The sequence below is a fragment of the Fukomys damarensis genome, unplaced genomic scaffold (assembly GCF_012274545.1).
Source record: "Fukomys damarensis isolate Sample0158 unplaced genomic scaffold, DMR_v1.0_HiC HiC_scaffold_30, whole genome shotgun sequence".
NCBI classification, from domain to species: Eukaryota; Metazoa; Chordata; class Mammalia; order Rodentia; family Bathyergidae; genus Fukomys; species Fukomys damarensis.
In genome coordinates this window covers 15973590-15991555 of record NW_022900942.1, presented here as the reverse complement: position 1 = coordinate 15991555, position 17966 = coordinate 15973590, and the positions used below count along the sequence as shown (strand labels likewise).

Sequence of the window (17966 nt, the reverse complement as noted above, 5' to 3'; positions counted from 1 at the left end):
GACCTTACGTCTGAAGGGCAACGTACATCTCACCACAGCTCCTGCTCTCATGGAGAGAAACAATGTGGTTTGCTGGCCTCGTGTGGCCCGGAAGTGGCTGCAGGTGAAAAGTGCTGTCCTCTAGCCATCGCCCTCCTTACTACATACTGCAAAGGCTGCTCTTCCCAAAAATCTTTACTTCGTTTTCAGTGCAGGCAGAAATATAAGTCTGCAGTATAAACAGAGACCACAAAAAGCAGTCAAAGGCTACATATAATCTGGGTGTGGTGGTGCCCACCTATAACCCCAGCAGTTGGGGGGCTGAGGCAGGAAGATCTAAATTTCAAGGCCGACCCAGATTACTTAGTGAGACCCTGTCTCAAAAAAAAAAAAAAATCCAAATAGAAGCCAAGGAAATGAACTGGCTAAAAGTAGATGGAAGAAAAAAAGAGGGAAGGAATGAAAGAAGGAGGGAGGAAAGGCTAGAGTGAGAATAAAGTGGAATGAAAATTTTATTACTGGTAAAAATAATTATTTTGTAGGACATGATTCTCAGCAATGACAAATCTTCCTCACGACAGAGCTGAGATAAACTGAGATTGACTACCGCCCAGTTAAAGGTAACACAGGCCTCCACCAAGGCATCTACGTATATTTGTACTTTCATAAGCGGGGGGAAAAAATCCCCTTTTCTCTCTCTCCAGGTATTGATCAGCCTGGTACTTACAAACTGGGGACAAATTACAAATCCAAAGTGAATGCAGCCCCTCTGAAGGGTTCTGCTTAGACAGAGGTCCTAAAGGTCAGTTTTGTTAGCCTCGAGCTCAGTCTGCTTCTCTGCCTAGGTCTGAAAATGGCTGTGGCAAAACAAGGTCTGATCTCATAAACTAGCAACCAACACCAGCAAGCAGCAGCTGCATTCTGGTCAGCTCGAGACTGGCTCCCACACACTAATCCAGCATTGTCTTGTCATTACTAGGGAGGGTGGAGACTTGTCAGTGCCATCAACAATGTTAATATAATTGGAGAGCTGAAACATATAGGCTGGTGATGTCATATGCTTTTATTAATTTTTTTAATGTCAAGAATGTAGCAGATAGAAAAATAAAAAATATTCTGTGCTGGATAGAACATTAAATTCTAAAATGTAATAATTAATTGCCACTATATCTATATCAAGCCATTAATGTTGCATTAAATAAATATGTTTACCACAAATAAAAAGAACAGAGACCAATTCACAAGGGCTAGTTTTGTTGTTGTTTCTATTGTTGCTGTTGTTGCTGTTTGGCTGGGTTTTATTTTGCTTTGTTTTGTTTCATTTTGTTTTAATGTTACTGGAGATCAAACCCAGGCACTCCACCATGGAGCCACATCACCAGCCCTCTTTAACTTTTTCTTTTGTTTTTTCTCTTTTGAGACAGTGACTGGATACATTGTTCAAGGCAGGAGCTTGAAATTCTCCTGCCTCAGTCTCCCAGGAATCTGGGATTACAGGCATGAGCTACTGCACCTGGAAAAATATTCAGAGCTCACTCACCATCAGTAATGGTCAGATTCATCAGGAAAGTTTTGTTTTCTCCAGTTCTGGCTGTAAAATGGCAGCGATAAAGCCCAGAGTCGGAGGCAGTGGCATTGGTAATGATGATGAAGTTGCTTCTGATGCCCTGCGTGCAGTTGGTCAATATTTGTTTTCTATATCTGGAGTAACTTATGCCTTCGGACAGATTGCAGCGCACCAAGAGGTCTATCTGGTGCGGCTGGATCTTCTCCCACTTGATTTGTTGCACTGCCCAGTCCACTGGAAGATCATAGGTGAGTGTGATGTTTCCAGGCCTTGAGACCATGTGGCTATGATTCAACGACTCTGCTATCTCAAAACTATCTGAAAAGAAGCAAATGATTAGACTTACAGAGTCAAATTTTTAGACACAGAGGTGGAAGCTACCTAGAAAGTTCTACCAAAATGATTGGTGTTGTTCATTAATGGCGTCTCATCAATTGTAAATAATATCACATTTTTGTATGAGAAAAGAATTTTTGAAAGGCTGGCAGACTGATGGTAAAGAGGATATGATGTTCACACACACACCCTTGAAGTGCTTCTTGGTTAACCAGATAATGAAAAGCATAACCAGAACCCTGGTGATTTTCTTGGCAGTGATGATATTCGGTCTGAATTTCACAAGCTACTTTTGCAATAATGCCAAGAAGATGACTCACTAAGTCATGCTAAGATTTTAATGGTCAAAAAAATGATACTAAATTATTTTCACTGCATATATGCATAAGTTCATTTTCAGATGTACAGGCCTGTCTTATGTGTCAGCAGGGAACCACATGTGCTATGAATTTCTAGTAACAAGAAGAGGCCCTCAATATTTTCCAGTGATCCCCTACCACTTCTGGAGGTTCCAAAACAAATACTCAGTATTTATCACCAAATATCTAAATCAGCAGTGTTTTCTGGGGCCCCCAAAGGATCCCTGTGTCCCTTTTGAGATCTGCAAGGTGAAAACTGTTTTAAAAATAAAATGAATAGGTGATTGACTGTCCTCATTCTTGAGGGCTTACAAGTGTAGCACAGGTGCGTTAAGAGGCCCCTCAGTTCCTCAGAGATCAGCTAAAAATTCTTGTGCTTCTCCATAAAGGTTTATCAAGTAGGAATGTAGACAAATCTGCATCATCCTCCTTCCTTCTTCAAATGTTAAAACCCCTTCATAAGCATCCGGATATTAAAGAGTGAGATTAGAAATCTCTACTTCTCAGTTGGAAACTGGATAAAGATGTTGTTTTTCTATAAAATGGAATACTACTCAGCCATAAAGAATGAGAAAGTAGATTCATTCATAGGTAAATGGGTACATTTTGAGGATGTACTCCTAAGTGAAATAAATAAGTCACACATATGCAAATACCAAATAGTTTCTCTGATGTGAAAAACTAAAATAGTACTCAAGATCCTAATGGGACAATTAGCAACATGAAATAGGAAAAGAACCAAAGGAGTAGGGACAGTGAGAAGGATAGGGAAGGGACATAAGGGAAAGGAAAAAAATATGAGAAAATGTAAGAATGGAATTAAAGTGTTTGAAGGTGCGGAGGTGAGCAGGGGGTGAAGGGAGGGTGGGGACGGGCGGAAAAAATGAGAACCAAACCTGGCATGTAAAGGTACAAGATCCCAGTAATGAATGTAACTGTACTGTCTACCTAGAATGTACCAATAAATTCAATTAAAAAAAAAAGAAATCTCCACTTCTCACCTGGTTTTCCCCATATCTTCCCTCCCAGGAGTGCGTACATGCTTATGTAAAATAGAATGCTCATTTGTTTAAAAAACAATCCTACGCTTTATACTGTGTGCAATATTAAACCTATACAGTAAATATAACAGATATAACCCACATAAGCAAGTGCTCTTTAGGGGTCTCGACAATGTTGAGAAATATAAAAGTGCCTTGAAACTAAAGAGGTTACGAACTTAATGTAAATAATGCACTTCAGGAGTTATATCCCCAAACTAAAATAGCCCAGAGCAGTAGGAGGTGGAACTGTTCATCAGCGATCACGGCTCTAACTCACGCCACAGCTACACACACTGCTGCTGACACAGGGTTCTGACCCACTGGGCAGTAATGGTGTCGCAGAGCTTGTGGGCAACAGGAAAAATGCAGGACAGAAAACAGCATTGGTCCGCAATTTATATAACAACTGTGACAGGGCTGACAGGGAACCACTGTCTGGGTTCACAAAAATAATAATTAATAATAATCACGGGACAGGAAGAAAGGAGATAGAGAAAAGGAAAAGAAGGAAAGGAACACATATTCAAAGGTGTGAATGTAAGTGTACGTACGATACAATATTTGTTATCTACATTAAATTAGAACTCCGTGAAATAGTTTCACCTCACCAACAGCTGCTTCAGCAAGTGGTTCTGGGTGTCAAAATGTTTTTGATGGCAAGGCAAGCCACAAGTACCTCAGTTTCTCAGTCCATAGCTGTGTTAACACTATGAGTTAACACCATACGCCAGAGTTAGCACTTTACCCACATAACAAGCACACAGAAAACATTTCATCTCTACACTACAAGCCAACACAAAGGGGAAGGAAACGAAGAAAATTCACGAGAAATGAATGGGAAAAATCACAAGAAAAACAAAGTTTAAGGGATGACAGGCAAATTAAAATGGTAACTGATACGGGGAAAGGCAGATGTGAGAAAGATAAATGAGGCGCAAATATAAAGGAAGGGCTAAATCAGTCGCCGGCATACTGTGTTAGGAAAATGACAGAACACAAAAGAATGAAAAGCTTCCATGCACACCACCTGGACCCTCTGAAGAGGCGGGCAGGTCTTGGTACAGTTTTGATGTCTGACTTCAGGGCTCGCACCCACAACTGGCCTTTCCTCTTTCTTTCTTAGGATCACGATATGGGTGGGCAGGGAAGGGAGGCAAGGAAAAGGGGATTTAAAAAGAATTCACATGTGCTACGTCCCACGAAGGATGCAAATATTACATACTGCACACGTGTATTAATAAAATAAAATTTTAAAACACAAAAATGGTGTCTTTTGCAATATGTATATGTATCAACTACCCATGATGAATGCATTCATTGTGTATTGCAAACTTAAAAATGCTGCCAAAAATACCAAAAGCAAAAAATAAAATACTTTATTTCCATTTTTTCATTTTCTCGCTTTTTTCTTTTCCCTATTTCCTTTCCCCTACCCCTTTAGCCCTTTTCTTCCCATTTCACATTGCAAATAGGGAAGGGAGGAGCGGGTGAAGGGAGGGCAGGGGCAAGGGGAAAAAAATGAGAACCAAGACCTGTCATGTAGAGGTACAAGATCCCAATGATGAATATAGCTGTACTGTATACCTAAAATGTACCAATAAACTCAATTAAAGAAAAAGAAAAAAAGAAAAGAAAATTAAGATTTATTAATTCTCAAAAAATATATAGCAGAACCTGAACTCAAACTAATTCATTTTACTTTAGAGGCTTAAAGGCCATGCCTATTTATTTATTTGCTTGTTTCCTTAATGGGGATTGAACTCAGAGCCTCTGTGCTGAGCAACATCCCCAGTCCACACGCCCGCTTTTGGGACAAGGTCTCCCTAGCTTACTAAGTTGCCCGGGATTCCATGTATTTTCATGCCAGAATGTCACCACCTCTATACTCTCCGCTACCCTCCTTATACTCTGCGTTTCCCTCATCTCTACATAAGACACAACTGCTGAGGGTCAACTCTGATGCCACCCAATCCCTCTTTCTTCTTCCCACTTGATTCGAAATTCTGAAGGAGCAGGGTGCTCCCCTGACTCTTTGCCCTTATTTTTCACGAGTGTATCATACAAACAAGATCTCATTTCTACCATTCCCCAAATACAGCAAGCATCACCCACACCCTTCCCCTTCAATACTAGGTGCTCAGCCTCCCTGGAAATAACGCTCTACCCCAGCCCCTTGATGCCATTGCACTTTCCCTCTCTCCTCTCTGACCTCTTCCAGTTCCTCCTTCAGGTGGAACTTGTGGTGCTGGGTCTAATTTGTGGTGCTGGGTCCCGCTTTCTATCCCTGGGTGACTCTGTCTACTCTTACTTGTCAACACCTCTTCTGTACAGGTGAAATGCAAATCACTAGCTCCTGTTCCATCAAAATCCTCCCCGTGGCTTCTGATGCATGAGACAGAAACTCCTCATGATGTTTAAAATGAACTAAAAATTAAACAGCCCAGAATCTCCCTAATCCGGCTTCAGGACCACTATTATTATATCAGCTAATTAGAAGTGCTAGCACTAGTGCCTTCGTGAATTCCTAGAAGTGCCTGGATTCTGGCAGTGCTCAATAGGGAACTTTTCTAAAAACTCTTAATAGGAGCCCAGATATATACAAAATAAAATGGTGACTGCATGATGACTAAGGAAGCATTCTGATGTGACTTGAAAAAAGCTCTCAACCATAAGCAGGCAAAACAATTAAACAAACTAGCCTGGCGTGGTGGCGCATGCCTGTAATCCCAGCATGCAGGAGGCTGAGGCAGGAGGGTCACTGTGAATTCAAGTCCAGCCTGGGCTACATAGTGAGTTCAGAGCCAGCCTGAACTACAAAGCGAGACCCTGTCTCAAAAAGCAACAACAACAACAGGAACAACAACAAACTAATTCCTAATTGCAGGCAGCAAAGTCCAGGAAGTATTGAAGGAGCACTTCTGCACCTTTTTTTCTCTCAGTGCTGAGAACCTAACCCAGGGCTTTGCATGTGATAGACAAGTGCTCTGCCACTGAGCTGCACCTCCAGTCCCCAAGGAGTACCTCTGAAGCTCACAAGACACGGACTATGGGGCAGAGGGAGGAGCACAGACACAAGAGGCTAAATTTCTCCAAATGGCTTTCCTTCCTCATAGGTCTGCCTGTGACAGACAAAAAGTGAAAATGCCAGCTATGGTGGGTTAAAGTGTCAAGCACTTTTCAGGAGAACAGAAAGAGGAGCAAATGGGATCTAGAAACCTAGAGCAGGTCAGCATTAACAGATCTGCACACACGACCCATGCAGAAGTCAACAAAAGTGCTGGACGACATTGCTCCCAAAGTGCAGTATTATTCTAATTAAGAATTAATTTATTCTCATTAAGAAGAGTTCCCAAAGTTCATATGGCAAAGTTCTACCCTCAGAACCTCAGAATGTGGCTGATTTAGAAATAGCCCTTTTATAAATGTATAGTCAAGATGGAGCTCATACTACAGTAGGGGAGACTTAGTCCAATATGACTGGTGTCCTTATAAAAACAGGAAGTTTGGATGCAGGCATGCATTCAGGGAGACCACCATGCGAAGGTGAAGGCACACACCTGTAATCCCATTCACTCAGCCAGCTGGGCAATTTAGCAAGCTCCATCTCAAATATATATTTTTTTTGAGACAGGGTCTCACTATGTAATTGAGACTGACCTGGAACTCACTGTGTAGCCCAGGCTGGTCTCAAACTCACAGCGATCCTCCTGCCTCAGCCTCCCAAGGGCTGGAATTACAGGCATGTGCCACCACGCCCAGCTCAAATAAAATTTAAACAAAAGCTAGGGTTGCAGCTCAATGGTAGAAAGCACACAGCCCTAGGCTCAATCTGCAATACAAAATAAAAGACAAAACAGATGAAGGCAGAGATTGAGTGCTGCTTCCAGAAGCCGGAAGTTGATGTGCTGACTTTCAGACTCCAATATGAGACAATGTGTTCTGGTTACATAAGCCACCCAGATGATGGCACCCTGTTACAAAGCTCTAGGACACCAATACAGGAAGGAGGATATGACTGTGCCCACATAGTGGGTAGTCTGGGCCTCAGCAGCCCCAATCAGAAACAGCAAGGCCACCCTGTTAGAAAAATCAGCAGTGTTTACAATGTTCCTCTCATGTATTGCCATTTTCTGCCCATCATTTCAAGTGCAGATAAAAGGTAATGGAACCAAAACAAGATAAAAATGAGCTAAAAGGTTGCTTGACTGAAAGTGACAGATAAAGCTGGAAGTGTGAGTGCCACAGTCAAGAGATAAAACACAGCCAGCCAAAGCCAACATGAAGGCAGTCCAGGCAAGGCTATTTGATTAATTGAAGAAAAAAAAAAAAAGAAAAAGAAATAAATCAGGTGGGCAGTCCCAGATGGCAAAGCAGAGACTCAGCCCAGAAAACAAATATTGAAGAAAAGATTTGCAATATGTCTAAAACATGCTGCAGCTGGCCAAGCTCCATCACTCACAGCACAGTTTAGACAAGTCTGTGATTCAAACTATCTCCCTGTCCAAGCAGCTGCAGAGCGAGGCTGCTGGGTCAGCCCAGGTTGACCAGCTGCTCAACTGGGGAAGCTCTTGGCACTCCCAAAACTTGAGGTCCTTACATTGTAACTTTTGTTCTTGTTGAATAATAACTTCCAGTATCTCTACTATGACAATAATGTTTTTGTTTAATTCAGTACCATAAAAGTTGAAGTGCATGAAAAGCCTGTTTTTAACAATTCTATAGTGTCTCTTACCCAAACAATAACAACGAAACAACCAAACTAATGGAATATAAAAATTTTAAATAGTACACTTCTGAGGTCTTATAAAAACCAAAAGATGACCATACAGCCCAAGAGCATTAGATTGCTTTGTACTAAAAATGTTAATGCCTGGTATCTCACATTTAAGGGATTAATGGAAACTTTCCCGCATAGTAGAGTTTTAACAGAAAAAAGTATAAAAATATTAATACTTTCTCCATCAGAAGGTAGATTACGTCCCTGTAGATTCCATTAACCATTTTGTATCCTGTACTTTAAAAAGATCAGTGTATTTTCAAAGTAAAATAATAAGCCTTGAATGAGTCCTTGCTATATGCTAGGAATAAATGCATGATATGTGCTAACACATGTAGTTTCCACAGATAAGTCAGCCAGAACAGCAGAGAAATTCCCCCCTAGGCAAGAGGTTCCCAAGCCACTTCCTTCATAGCTCATTCCTGTAATGGGGCTGCAGAGATATCCAGAGTTGCCCTTTCTCCTGTTACAGGGCTAGATTTTACAGAGACAAGACAGGACCATGGAAGCCCCAGCTCTTAACTATCTTACTTTCTGATGCCTTAAACTCTATAATTAGAAAACAGTTTCTGTATTTGTCCTTGTCCAAATGAATATAAACATTTTTAATTCCTAACAGTTACCAACATATAAGTGTAAAATCATCCATTAAATTGTTTTCCAAGTAAAAGGAAAGGAAGGACATTTCCACACACAAACAGCCGAGAGCAGACTTGATATACCCAAGGAGAGAGTCAGGAACCAAAAGGTAGCCTGTCCCAGAGAGGCCATGGTGGGTATGCTGTAGGGCTACATGCAGGAAGGTAGTGACTGTTCATGTGGGGTGTGGTGCGGTGGGAGGTTCATGCAAAAAGATAGATTACAGGATGCACATCAAGGCTATACTCTTAAGTGAAAGAAATAGGACACACTTGAGTAAATACCGAATAGTTTCTCAGGTGTGAAAAGCTAAATGTGTAATTAAAGTTCAAATGGCATAATTGAAAGTGTGAGAGAGGAAGAAAATGGCTAAAGGGGAAGTGGGAAGGGGAGGGGAAAGAAAATAAGGGAAAAGAAAAAATGTGAAAAAAGGAAAAAAAATGGAAACAAAGCCTTTGTAAATAAGGAAGGGTGAAAGGAGTGAAGGGAGGGCAGGGGTATGGGGAAAAAACAAGAACCAAGATCTGTCATGTAAAGGTACAAGATCCCAATGATAAAAGTAACTGTATTGTTTGCTTTAAATGTACCAATAAACTTAATGGGGGGAAAAAAGCTAGATTACATGCAGGAGGCATGTAATCTTCCTTCCTTCCTTCCTTCCTTCCTTCCTTCCTTCCTTCCTTCCTTCCACTTTTATTCATTAAGAAGGATCACTGGATAAGTGTTGATGTAAAGACACATAAGGGACAATTCTTGAGTTATTCCTGTAGTTATTTTAGTATCTACTTCACTATACATCTTTTATATTTCCAGTTGGTCTCTTAGACAACTAAGTAGCATTTCTGATGCATGACATTTAAAAACTGGTGAAGAAGCAATTGATATGGTGTTAAAAATGGGAAAATAAGAAATGGCATATGCACTTCTCCACAATGGACTATACACACGTAGATGTGGACTTCCACTTCAATTTCTATAGAAATAAATGCTTTAATAAAATGAGTGAATTATAAACCAATTTTATTTAACACATCCATTGAGTACTCACAATTTTTGCTAATGTGATTCATATCTACTTTTACTCTGAAAATTTGGCTAACAATTTTAGAAAATTTCTGCAGAAAAAGACCTCATCTATGAAACAAGACATTTCCTTAGCATTGCATGAATCTCTAGTCAGTAATGACGACAGCATTTAAAGAAAAATTTCACTCTTAGACGTCTATTTTGAACACTTGAATATGAGCCAATTTTACTAGCCATGAATTTGGTGCTATAATGGCTACAGTTGAGAAAAAGCTAGGATTTCTTGGGGCTTAGACTTTTCACACGTGTTCTCTTTAAGGAATAAAGAAAATGGTAAGTGGGAAAAACTGAAAGAGTAGATCACCTGCTGGGATCATTTTTGGCAACAAGTCTCTAATACCATGGTGCACAGGAAGCCCTGTGGACAGGAAGAAGAAGGGGTGATATGGACACAGTGCTCCATGGACACTTCTGGGATCCCTTCACCTCTTTGAGGTCCTTCAGCTTCTCTGTGCTGTCTCCCACCTTCTCTGTTTGAAGACCACCCAGGGCTGCTGTCGCCTGCCTTGCCTGACCACTGACACATCCACAGGGAACCTGATTCTAGGGCTGGTAGGGTCGTGGTTCCCTTCCTTGACCAGGTCACCTTCACAGAGCTCTCTGCAAGATCAGGCTGCAATTCACCTCCCTCACCTTGTCCTTGCCCTGACAGCCTTTCAATACTGGATCCCCTACTGGATTTTCCCGGGAACACTTCCTGACACATCCCCTTCACCTGTATCCTATTCCTAAGCCCTCCTTATAGAGACTGCAGCCCTAAGACAGACACAGTGCTGGGACTTTGCAAGTTTTACTTAGAACCTAGCATTTGGACCTACACCATAGTGCCTGGATGCAGGAGAGGCCACCCAAGGCCTCCTAGACATTACCTGAGCCAATTAAAAACTCCCTCTAGCCAGGGATTTAGCTCAGTGGTTCCACCACCTGCCTTGTAAATGCAAGGTTCTAAATTCCATCCCTGGTACCAAAAGAAAACAAACAAACTTCCTCTTAACCAGTTGTAATGGTACATGACTAATTCCAGCACTCTGGAAGACTGAGGCAGGAGGATCACAAGTTCGAACACAGCCTGGGCAACTTACTCACTTAGTGATAACTTATCTCAAAATTAAAATTTTTAAAACATAGTAACTTTTAAAATGATGTAGCTCGGCAAAAAGGTCCTGGATTCAATTTCCAGTATTGGAAAAAAAAATAAAAACCCAAACAAACAAAACTCCTGCCGGGCGTGGTGGCACACGCCTATAATCCCAGCACTTGGGAGGTTGAGGCAGGAGGATCACTGTAGGTTCGAGACCAGCCTGGGCTACATAGTGAGTTCCAGTTCAATTGTAACTACATAGTGAGACCCCCCCAGCCAAAAAAAAGACAAACTCCATTGTTTCAGTTGGGCTCCAACAGTCTCCAAGGTCTGCTTGGTCTTCTCTCACATGACCCTCCTACCCATAGTATCTCTGGGGCACTGAGTCCTGCAGCCCTTATTTCCTCATGTTTCATGCTTTTCGCTAATTACATATAACAAATTACTACATTGCAAAATACAAACTGCTGTGTTTTCTATTTTCTTTTGCATGTGTGGATATGTTTTGCTTTTCTCAATTATGCTGAGCTTCTTGGAGACAAAAATAACTTTTAAAACATTTTTTTGTTCTTTGTTATTCCTTCATGTTCCATAAGTTTTCAAAGAAATTGAAGCATGTATTGCACACATTTTAATCTCAGTGAAAATTTTACATGAAATTCTGCACATATGTGATAATCAATAGAAACCTGCTGATTTCATTTATTTCATAGGTTGGAGCTAAACACAATCGAATCAGAGAAATCTTCAGAACAAAAAGAAATCAAACAAAATGACTACACAACAAACTTATCAGAAGTCTCTTTATGTTTGGTTTTTTTTTTCAGTGAGACTATTGAAATAGTTGAATTCCCTCATTCTGGCCCTCTTTCCTCCAATCCACACTGTATCCAAAACTACATGGCAGAAATGTGAAACTGATTATGCTACACCTTTCTTTTGAAAAGCTTCAATTTTCTTCACTCTCCAGAAGAAAGCACACATTCTTTAGGGGGAAAAATATATATGTATACACACACACACACACACACACACACACACATATATAATTTTACACCTGCCTTTGTCTCTGACCTCATCTATTACTAGAATCTATGATATACTTTAGTTTCCTCAAGAAAAGAACTCATCTTTAGGCTTTTGCCTCGGCCATGCATCCTCCTGAAATTCCTTCAAACACTCTCTGAACCTTATCCCAGGAACATTTCTATTTATCCTGCAAAAGTCAACTGTGATGCCACCTGCTAGAGGAAATATTGTTTAACTCATCCCAAGATAAAGCTAAATAATCCCTCCTTGGCTTTACTTCTAAACCTTCTACTGTGCAGTATTTTTTTGTTGTCACTTCTCCCTGCCCCAAAAATTTATCAAGTCCATTGAAGCAGGGGGCCTGCAAGATGTCTAGTCTAACTCAGTGCCAAGTATATTAAGTTGCCCAATATACAATGAAAAAAAATGGATGAGAAGCCATCTCCCAAGATTGCAATATATCATAAGTTCAGTGGATGAGACCTGTTCCTACATCACTTCGGTCTGTGTCCCCAGGTTTGCCTAAGGGACACACACCAAGAGCACCAGCCAACACTGCAGTATTTATAGCTTTAATACTGCCACTACAAAGAGCTCCAGGTGCTGTTCAAATCACAGAGAGATGGACAATATTTCATACAGCCCTCTGTGGGAAGAGAAGTTGTGGTTATTTAGATCAAGCTATAATGAAGTTAAAATGAAAAATGTAACAATAATGAAAAACCAGTGTGAGTAAGGCTGTTGGCAGGGACAACAGTAATCACTAGATCTGTTAAAAAATGCAAGCAGTTTGGGAAAGAGGCAAGACAAAACAGAAGCAAGAAAGAGACAAAGAAAACCAGAAGGAGGGTTTAAATCATTTAATTTCAATTTAACAGGAAATTTTGTGTGTGTGTTCATGTTTGTACCTGTGTGTGTGAAATAAGAAAATAAACATGGCAGTGAAATAAAAGGAAATATGCACTCAATTTTACACTTTATATAGTTATACTTTACACATTTTCATTATATATATATATATATATATTTATATATACATATAATAGTGAGGAGTTCAGTGATATATAGAAAAGAATATGTACTCACCAAAATATATCTGCTAGTCATATTTTGGCCATGAAATTCACTTTTTGTTCAATTGAGTGCAGTAAGTGTCTTATTTTATTTCTTCTACTCAAATGCATTCTTTAATTTCTTTAACATAAAATGTTCAAGGCCAAACTTGAGACAAGAAAATGGACAACACTGTCAAAGTGAGCGACTGGCTAATTTTTAAATGATGCCCATTCTGAGCTCTACCTGTGTTTAATTATTTTCATACAACTTTTTCTTCCTTCATCCAAGAAAGGGTAAATAAAGCTCCATCAAGTTTTGAAACTAAGCTATCTGTACTGTGGAATTCTTTAAGTTTTTGGACAAAAAATTCCTCCCAACCAAGGGCTAGAACAAATGTCATAACTAATTACTAAGGTTTCAACTCCTACTTTGAAAAAGAAACATTATCCTTATCACGATGGATAATAATAATAATCTAACCTCTGATCTGATCTACTTATAGTAATAACAATATTTTCTTGAGTACTTATTATCTCCTTGTCACTAAGTAAGTGCTTTACATATACTATATCATGTTAACATTTGCAGCAATCCAATTAGATGCGCATTATTTCATCATATGGATGATGGAAGTCAGGCCACAGAGGTAACAAGAAGAGCAAATCTCTGACCCTAGCCACTTGTAAGAAATGGCTGTCTTTATGTTTTTCCTCAGGTATAAGTGTGCACAGAGCACAGCAAGGAGTTATCAGCTGGAAGGCATTTGGAGACAGTTGATTCACTAAATTCTCACATCTAAAATAAGGTAATACCAGACCTGCATGCTGCTCTCATTGTTATGAGTAGAGATGAAAAAGGTCACCTCCTCTGAGCAGATGCCTCAAACAGAAGCAAGCAGATGCTGGTCACAGGTGTCTGTGGACGTGTGCACTATTCTCGATGGCCCTGCAACAACCAGCAACAACCTCCTTGGATCTGACAGGGCCTCTTCCCTGGCTCTACCTCTTGACCTTCACCAAAACAGCAGAAAAGAGAGAGGCATCTGGAGAATATCAAGGCTATTGTAGAAAGAAAAAGGAATGTGGGAGCTTTTTAGAAAATGGATTGGCAGAACTTTGAAAACAAAACAAGTCCTTAATTGAGGAGATGAATGTTTCTAAAAGATTTTTTATTGATATGTTGGATTATTTTGCAGTTTATATTTCTCATTTTTCACACTGAGCAAGGGACTATTTTGGTCATAATTATAAGACAAAATAAGTCTTTTACTTTCTAAACATATAGTACTTCTAACAAAGTGGAAAAATGCTTAGTACAACTCTGGTACTTCATTAATTTGTGTTTATGCATTAAAGTGTGAGCATTCCAAAAACAAAGTACATCACCCTAGAGCAAATTCAATAAATACATCTATTCCCTCAAGTGGCTACCTTTGTCATCCACTTATCAAATTCTGAACATGGGATAAGTGTCAACAAGAGTTGATAAAAAGGTTATAGAGGTCCCTTAGCAAGTAAGACCTCATGAGCTGATGGCAGGCACTATGAGTAGAAAACATTTCCAGGGCATAGGTGTCCTAGTCATAGTCACAGTCTGCATGGTATCAAGGAAGAGACCAACCCAAGAGAACTGGAGAATTACAGACTACCTCCTGAGAAAGGGAAGAAAGGAAAGATGTTTCTTATTGAGGTGTGGAAGAAAACATTGGTAGTCTGCACACCTTCACTATCATTTCTTCTGCTCTTAATGAGCTCCCTAAAAACAAAGTAAGTTGGGGGAAATCCATTACTTCTATTGGAGATATTTCCAAAATTTGGAAAATAATCTCATTGTGATCATGTTATTTTAGCATTATTTCACAGCAAAAAACTAAAATGTTCAATATTTGTAATACTATCCAAGAATTTGGTTTGTACATCTTACATCAAAAAGTGAAAATCTCTGTCTCTGAAATTTCACCTATACCTTCATCGGATCTCTCATAATGGGACGCTATAGCCAACACCCACAACTTAAGGCATGAAAGATTTAATTTGGGTCACAGTTTCAGGGAATTCCATTCAGGGTTAGCTGGCATAAATATTATGACAAAGAAGCAACACACAGCACAGGTGTTGACTTCACTGTGTCACAGAAGCAGAATAGGGGAACACACCCAGGAGGAAGAGGCCAGATACCATGCGTAGCATCCAAGGTCATGCCTCCAGGATCCACCCAGACACACAAAACTATGCTTTCCTAATCTACTGAGCATTTCTTAATCCAATCAAGTTCACTTAACAGAATTAATGATCACACTTTCCAATATTTCATATAATGTGCAAAGCAGCCCTGGACCTCTTGGTGTTCCATGTGTTTGATGAGTGCTTGGATTTCTTCTATTGGCCACTTCATACTAGTACCATTGGCAATTCAAGGAAGAAGAGGACAGACTTAGTTCAAGTTCATTAGCACCATCAGAAAAGAAGTTCACAATGCACTCTGTAACAACAAACCCATTGTGTTCACAGACAGAGAGCAGAACATTTACTTCAAATTTTGACTTGAACTTGTGGTTGGCAGTTCCTTGCAGCAGCGCTGCCAGTTTTCAGTTTTATCACTGGAGAGCTACAGAGTTCAGCATTTGTTTTGGGTTCTTTCTATTGTTCTTTTAGAAAAGCATTTGTACTGGAACAAATTGGAAAAAGAAGGAAGGGCAAGACAGATTAGACTTCTGGCCCTTCTTCCAAATGAGAATGACAACCAAAACCATTTCAGGTGCATTCAGCTGTCACTGTTATCCCCAATAAAATAGAAATGTTCATGCTTTAAAATAAGCAGCACACCATCAGCTTAGGATCTATTACATATGACAACATTTTAAGTTCTGAACCAAATCTAACAATCTTCAGTGGAACTACAATTGATCATGCAAAAAGTCTTGACTAATCTGAAAGAAAATCAGTACAAGGAAAAGTCCACAAAATATTTTTGAACTATATTTGCCTACTCAGACTTTTTCAGGAATCTTACTCCTATTTGGTCAAATCAAAAAAAGAGTCATTTTGAAACTTTAGAACTTTGACTGGAGTCATCAATTAGGGGAAAAGCATCATTGATGATAATGCCTTTCAGGCTCATCAGGTACTCAATGCCTTCGACTGTGGGTGTCATGATAACTGACAGTGATTCTCAATGAAGGTGAACTCACTTCACTTCAGTTCATCTTCTCACATAATGATGTCTGGATATTTATATATTAAAATACATATCTTACTGTAAATTATTTCCTTCTTAGTATGGTTAGAGCATATATTTATGCTTCTGAAAATATGTGTCTCATTTCATTATGTATGACTATAGGTTCAAGATAGTTAAGGGGACTTATTAAATATTTATCGGGAAAGAGAACCCTTGGATGTGACGGTTGAGATTTGCTGAGGGCTGCTTTAATTTATTATTCACAAGACAAGTAGAAATATACAGAAATGTATAGGCATTTTAGTAATAATCAGAGTCTATGTGATATTTTTAATCTAATAAGTTAATCCATGTAACTAATCAAATATCCCTATTTTTTATTGTGTGGTTGCTCTCCATTTGCAGAATTCATCTGAGAGCCATATAGAAATTATAAATACTAAAATGAAAGATACAATAAAAACTGAAACAATTTTTTTTCCAAATAATTCAGAAAGAGTTCAGTTAAATATCTCTTATGAATTGGTATGTCCTGGTGCTAAAATTAGTAGCCAAAACTAGTAGAAATGGTTACTTTTGAAATATTTAAACTATGCATTTGCCATTCTCTCTGGCTTCTTATCTCATTGTAAACTCTAACTTAGCAGTGTCTTCCCAGGCACAGTATACACTTCCCTCCAAAGTCTGCAATTTAATTTCCACCTTCAGAATTTTAAATATTTTTAAGTCATCATTTTACACTCTCCATTTTCCTCTCAAATTGCCTTCAGTAATGGCTTCCTAACTCCATTATCTTGGAATTACATTTATCACATTTATGGGTTTGCCTTTTAAAAGCAAAACAAAACAAAAAGCCATAAAACTTGGGAATCTGACTAATCACAGGATATGTCCCAGCCAGTAGTAGCAGTTTCAAATATACTTTAATATGCTTCTACCAAGGTGAGGTTTATCACAGTGTGCTGTTTCATTTCAGAGGCAGAGAGCTACAGAGTAACAGAACAAAGCATCTTTTCAATTTTATTCAACAGCAAAAATAATTTACTCACAAGCTTAAATTAGTCATCTACAAGTGCATATAAATAAATCACCAGGGGCTTAAGCAAGCAAAGATAACCACAAAGATGGTGATTGATGATTTCTTTATGAAATACCACAAGCAAAACTAAAAACCTTATGACACATTATGTTAAAAGATTAATTTGCTGCCTATGTACCAAAAACATATCAGGTAAACAAAACAAACTAATGTTAAATAATAAAATTTAAGAATACTATACCCCTAGGCAATAATTTAATATGACATTAGCCATCTGTTCATCTCCACCATCCCTCTCCTACCATAGAGTGTGGACCCTGAACATGAAATATTCCTGTAGAAAATTTAAAATAAAACATAAAAACACTGACTGTCAGACTAATCTGTGTGAAACAAAATGTTTTCCAGAAAGCTATGACTCAAAACATTTATCATCTCAATGAGAAATAATGATGTGTTTGCTTCATAAAGTGATACAAGAAGAATACATCCACAATTTTTAGGCTAGAGTTGAACGACAAAATAATATTTTATGATGAGTCATTGGAGATAGAGATTTTTGTTTCATCTTTCCTAAAAGTGAATAAATGATTTATCAACTTTACTAAACCCACTAAGCACATGAACCTATGCTTTTTGTCCTTTTATACATGAGAGCAATAGAAAAGATTTTCATATTCAATATATGTACACAATGAGCATTAACTATATTCTCATCAGTTTAGCCTCAAGAGAAGTTGAAATAACACTGTGAGTTAAATTTTGCAATATGCCATTTTTTCCAACAGTCTCCAT

At 39.0% G+C, this 17966-nt stretch overlaps 1 protein-coding gene across 3 annotated transcripts in view; it reads right to left on the bottom strand.

Moving 5' to 3' along the window:
- Cd226 (CD226 molecule) overlaps positions 1-17966 on the bottom strand; it is an 88455-nt gene that overhangs the window by 20520 nt on the left and 49969 nt on the right. For 2 of the 3 annotated variants that reach the window (XM_019205213.2, XM_019205204.2), the window contains one exon: positions 1520-1864. In XM_019205213.2, coding sequence (XP_019060758.1) covers positions 1520-1864 — 345 coding nt within the window. The remainder of the gene's footprint in view (positions 1-1519; positions 1865-17966) is intronic. The other variant, XM_033757580.1, reaches the window with a different exon arrangement.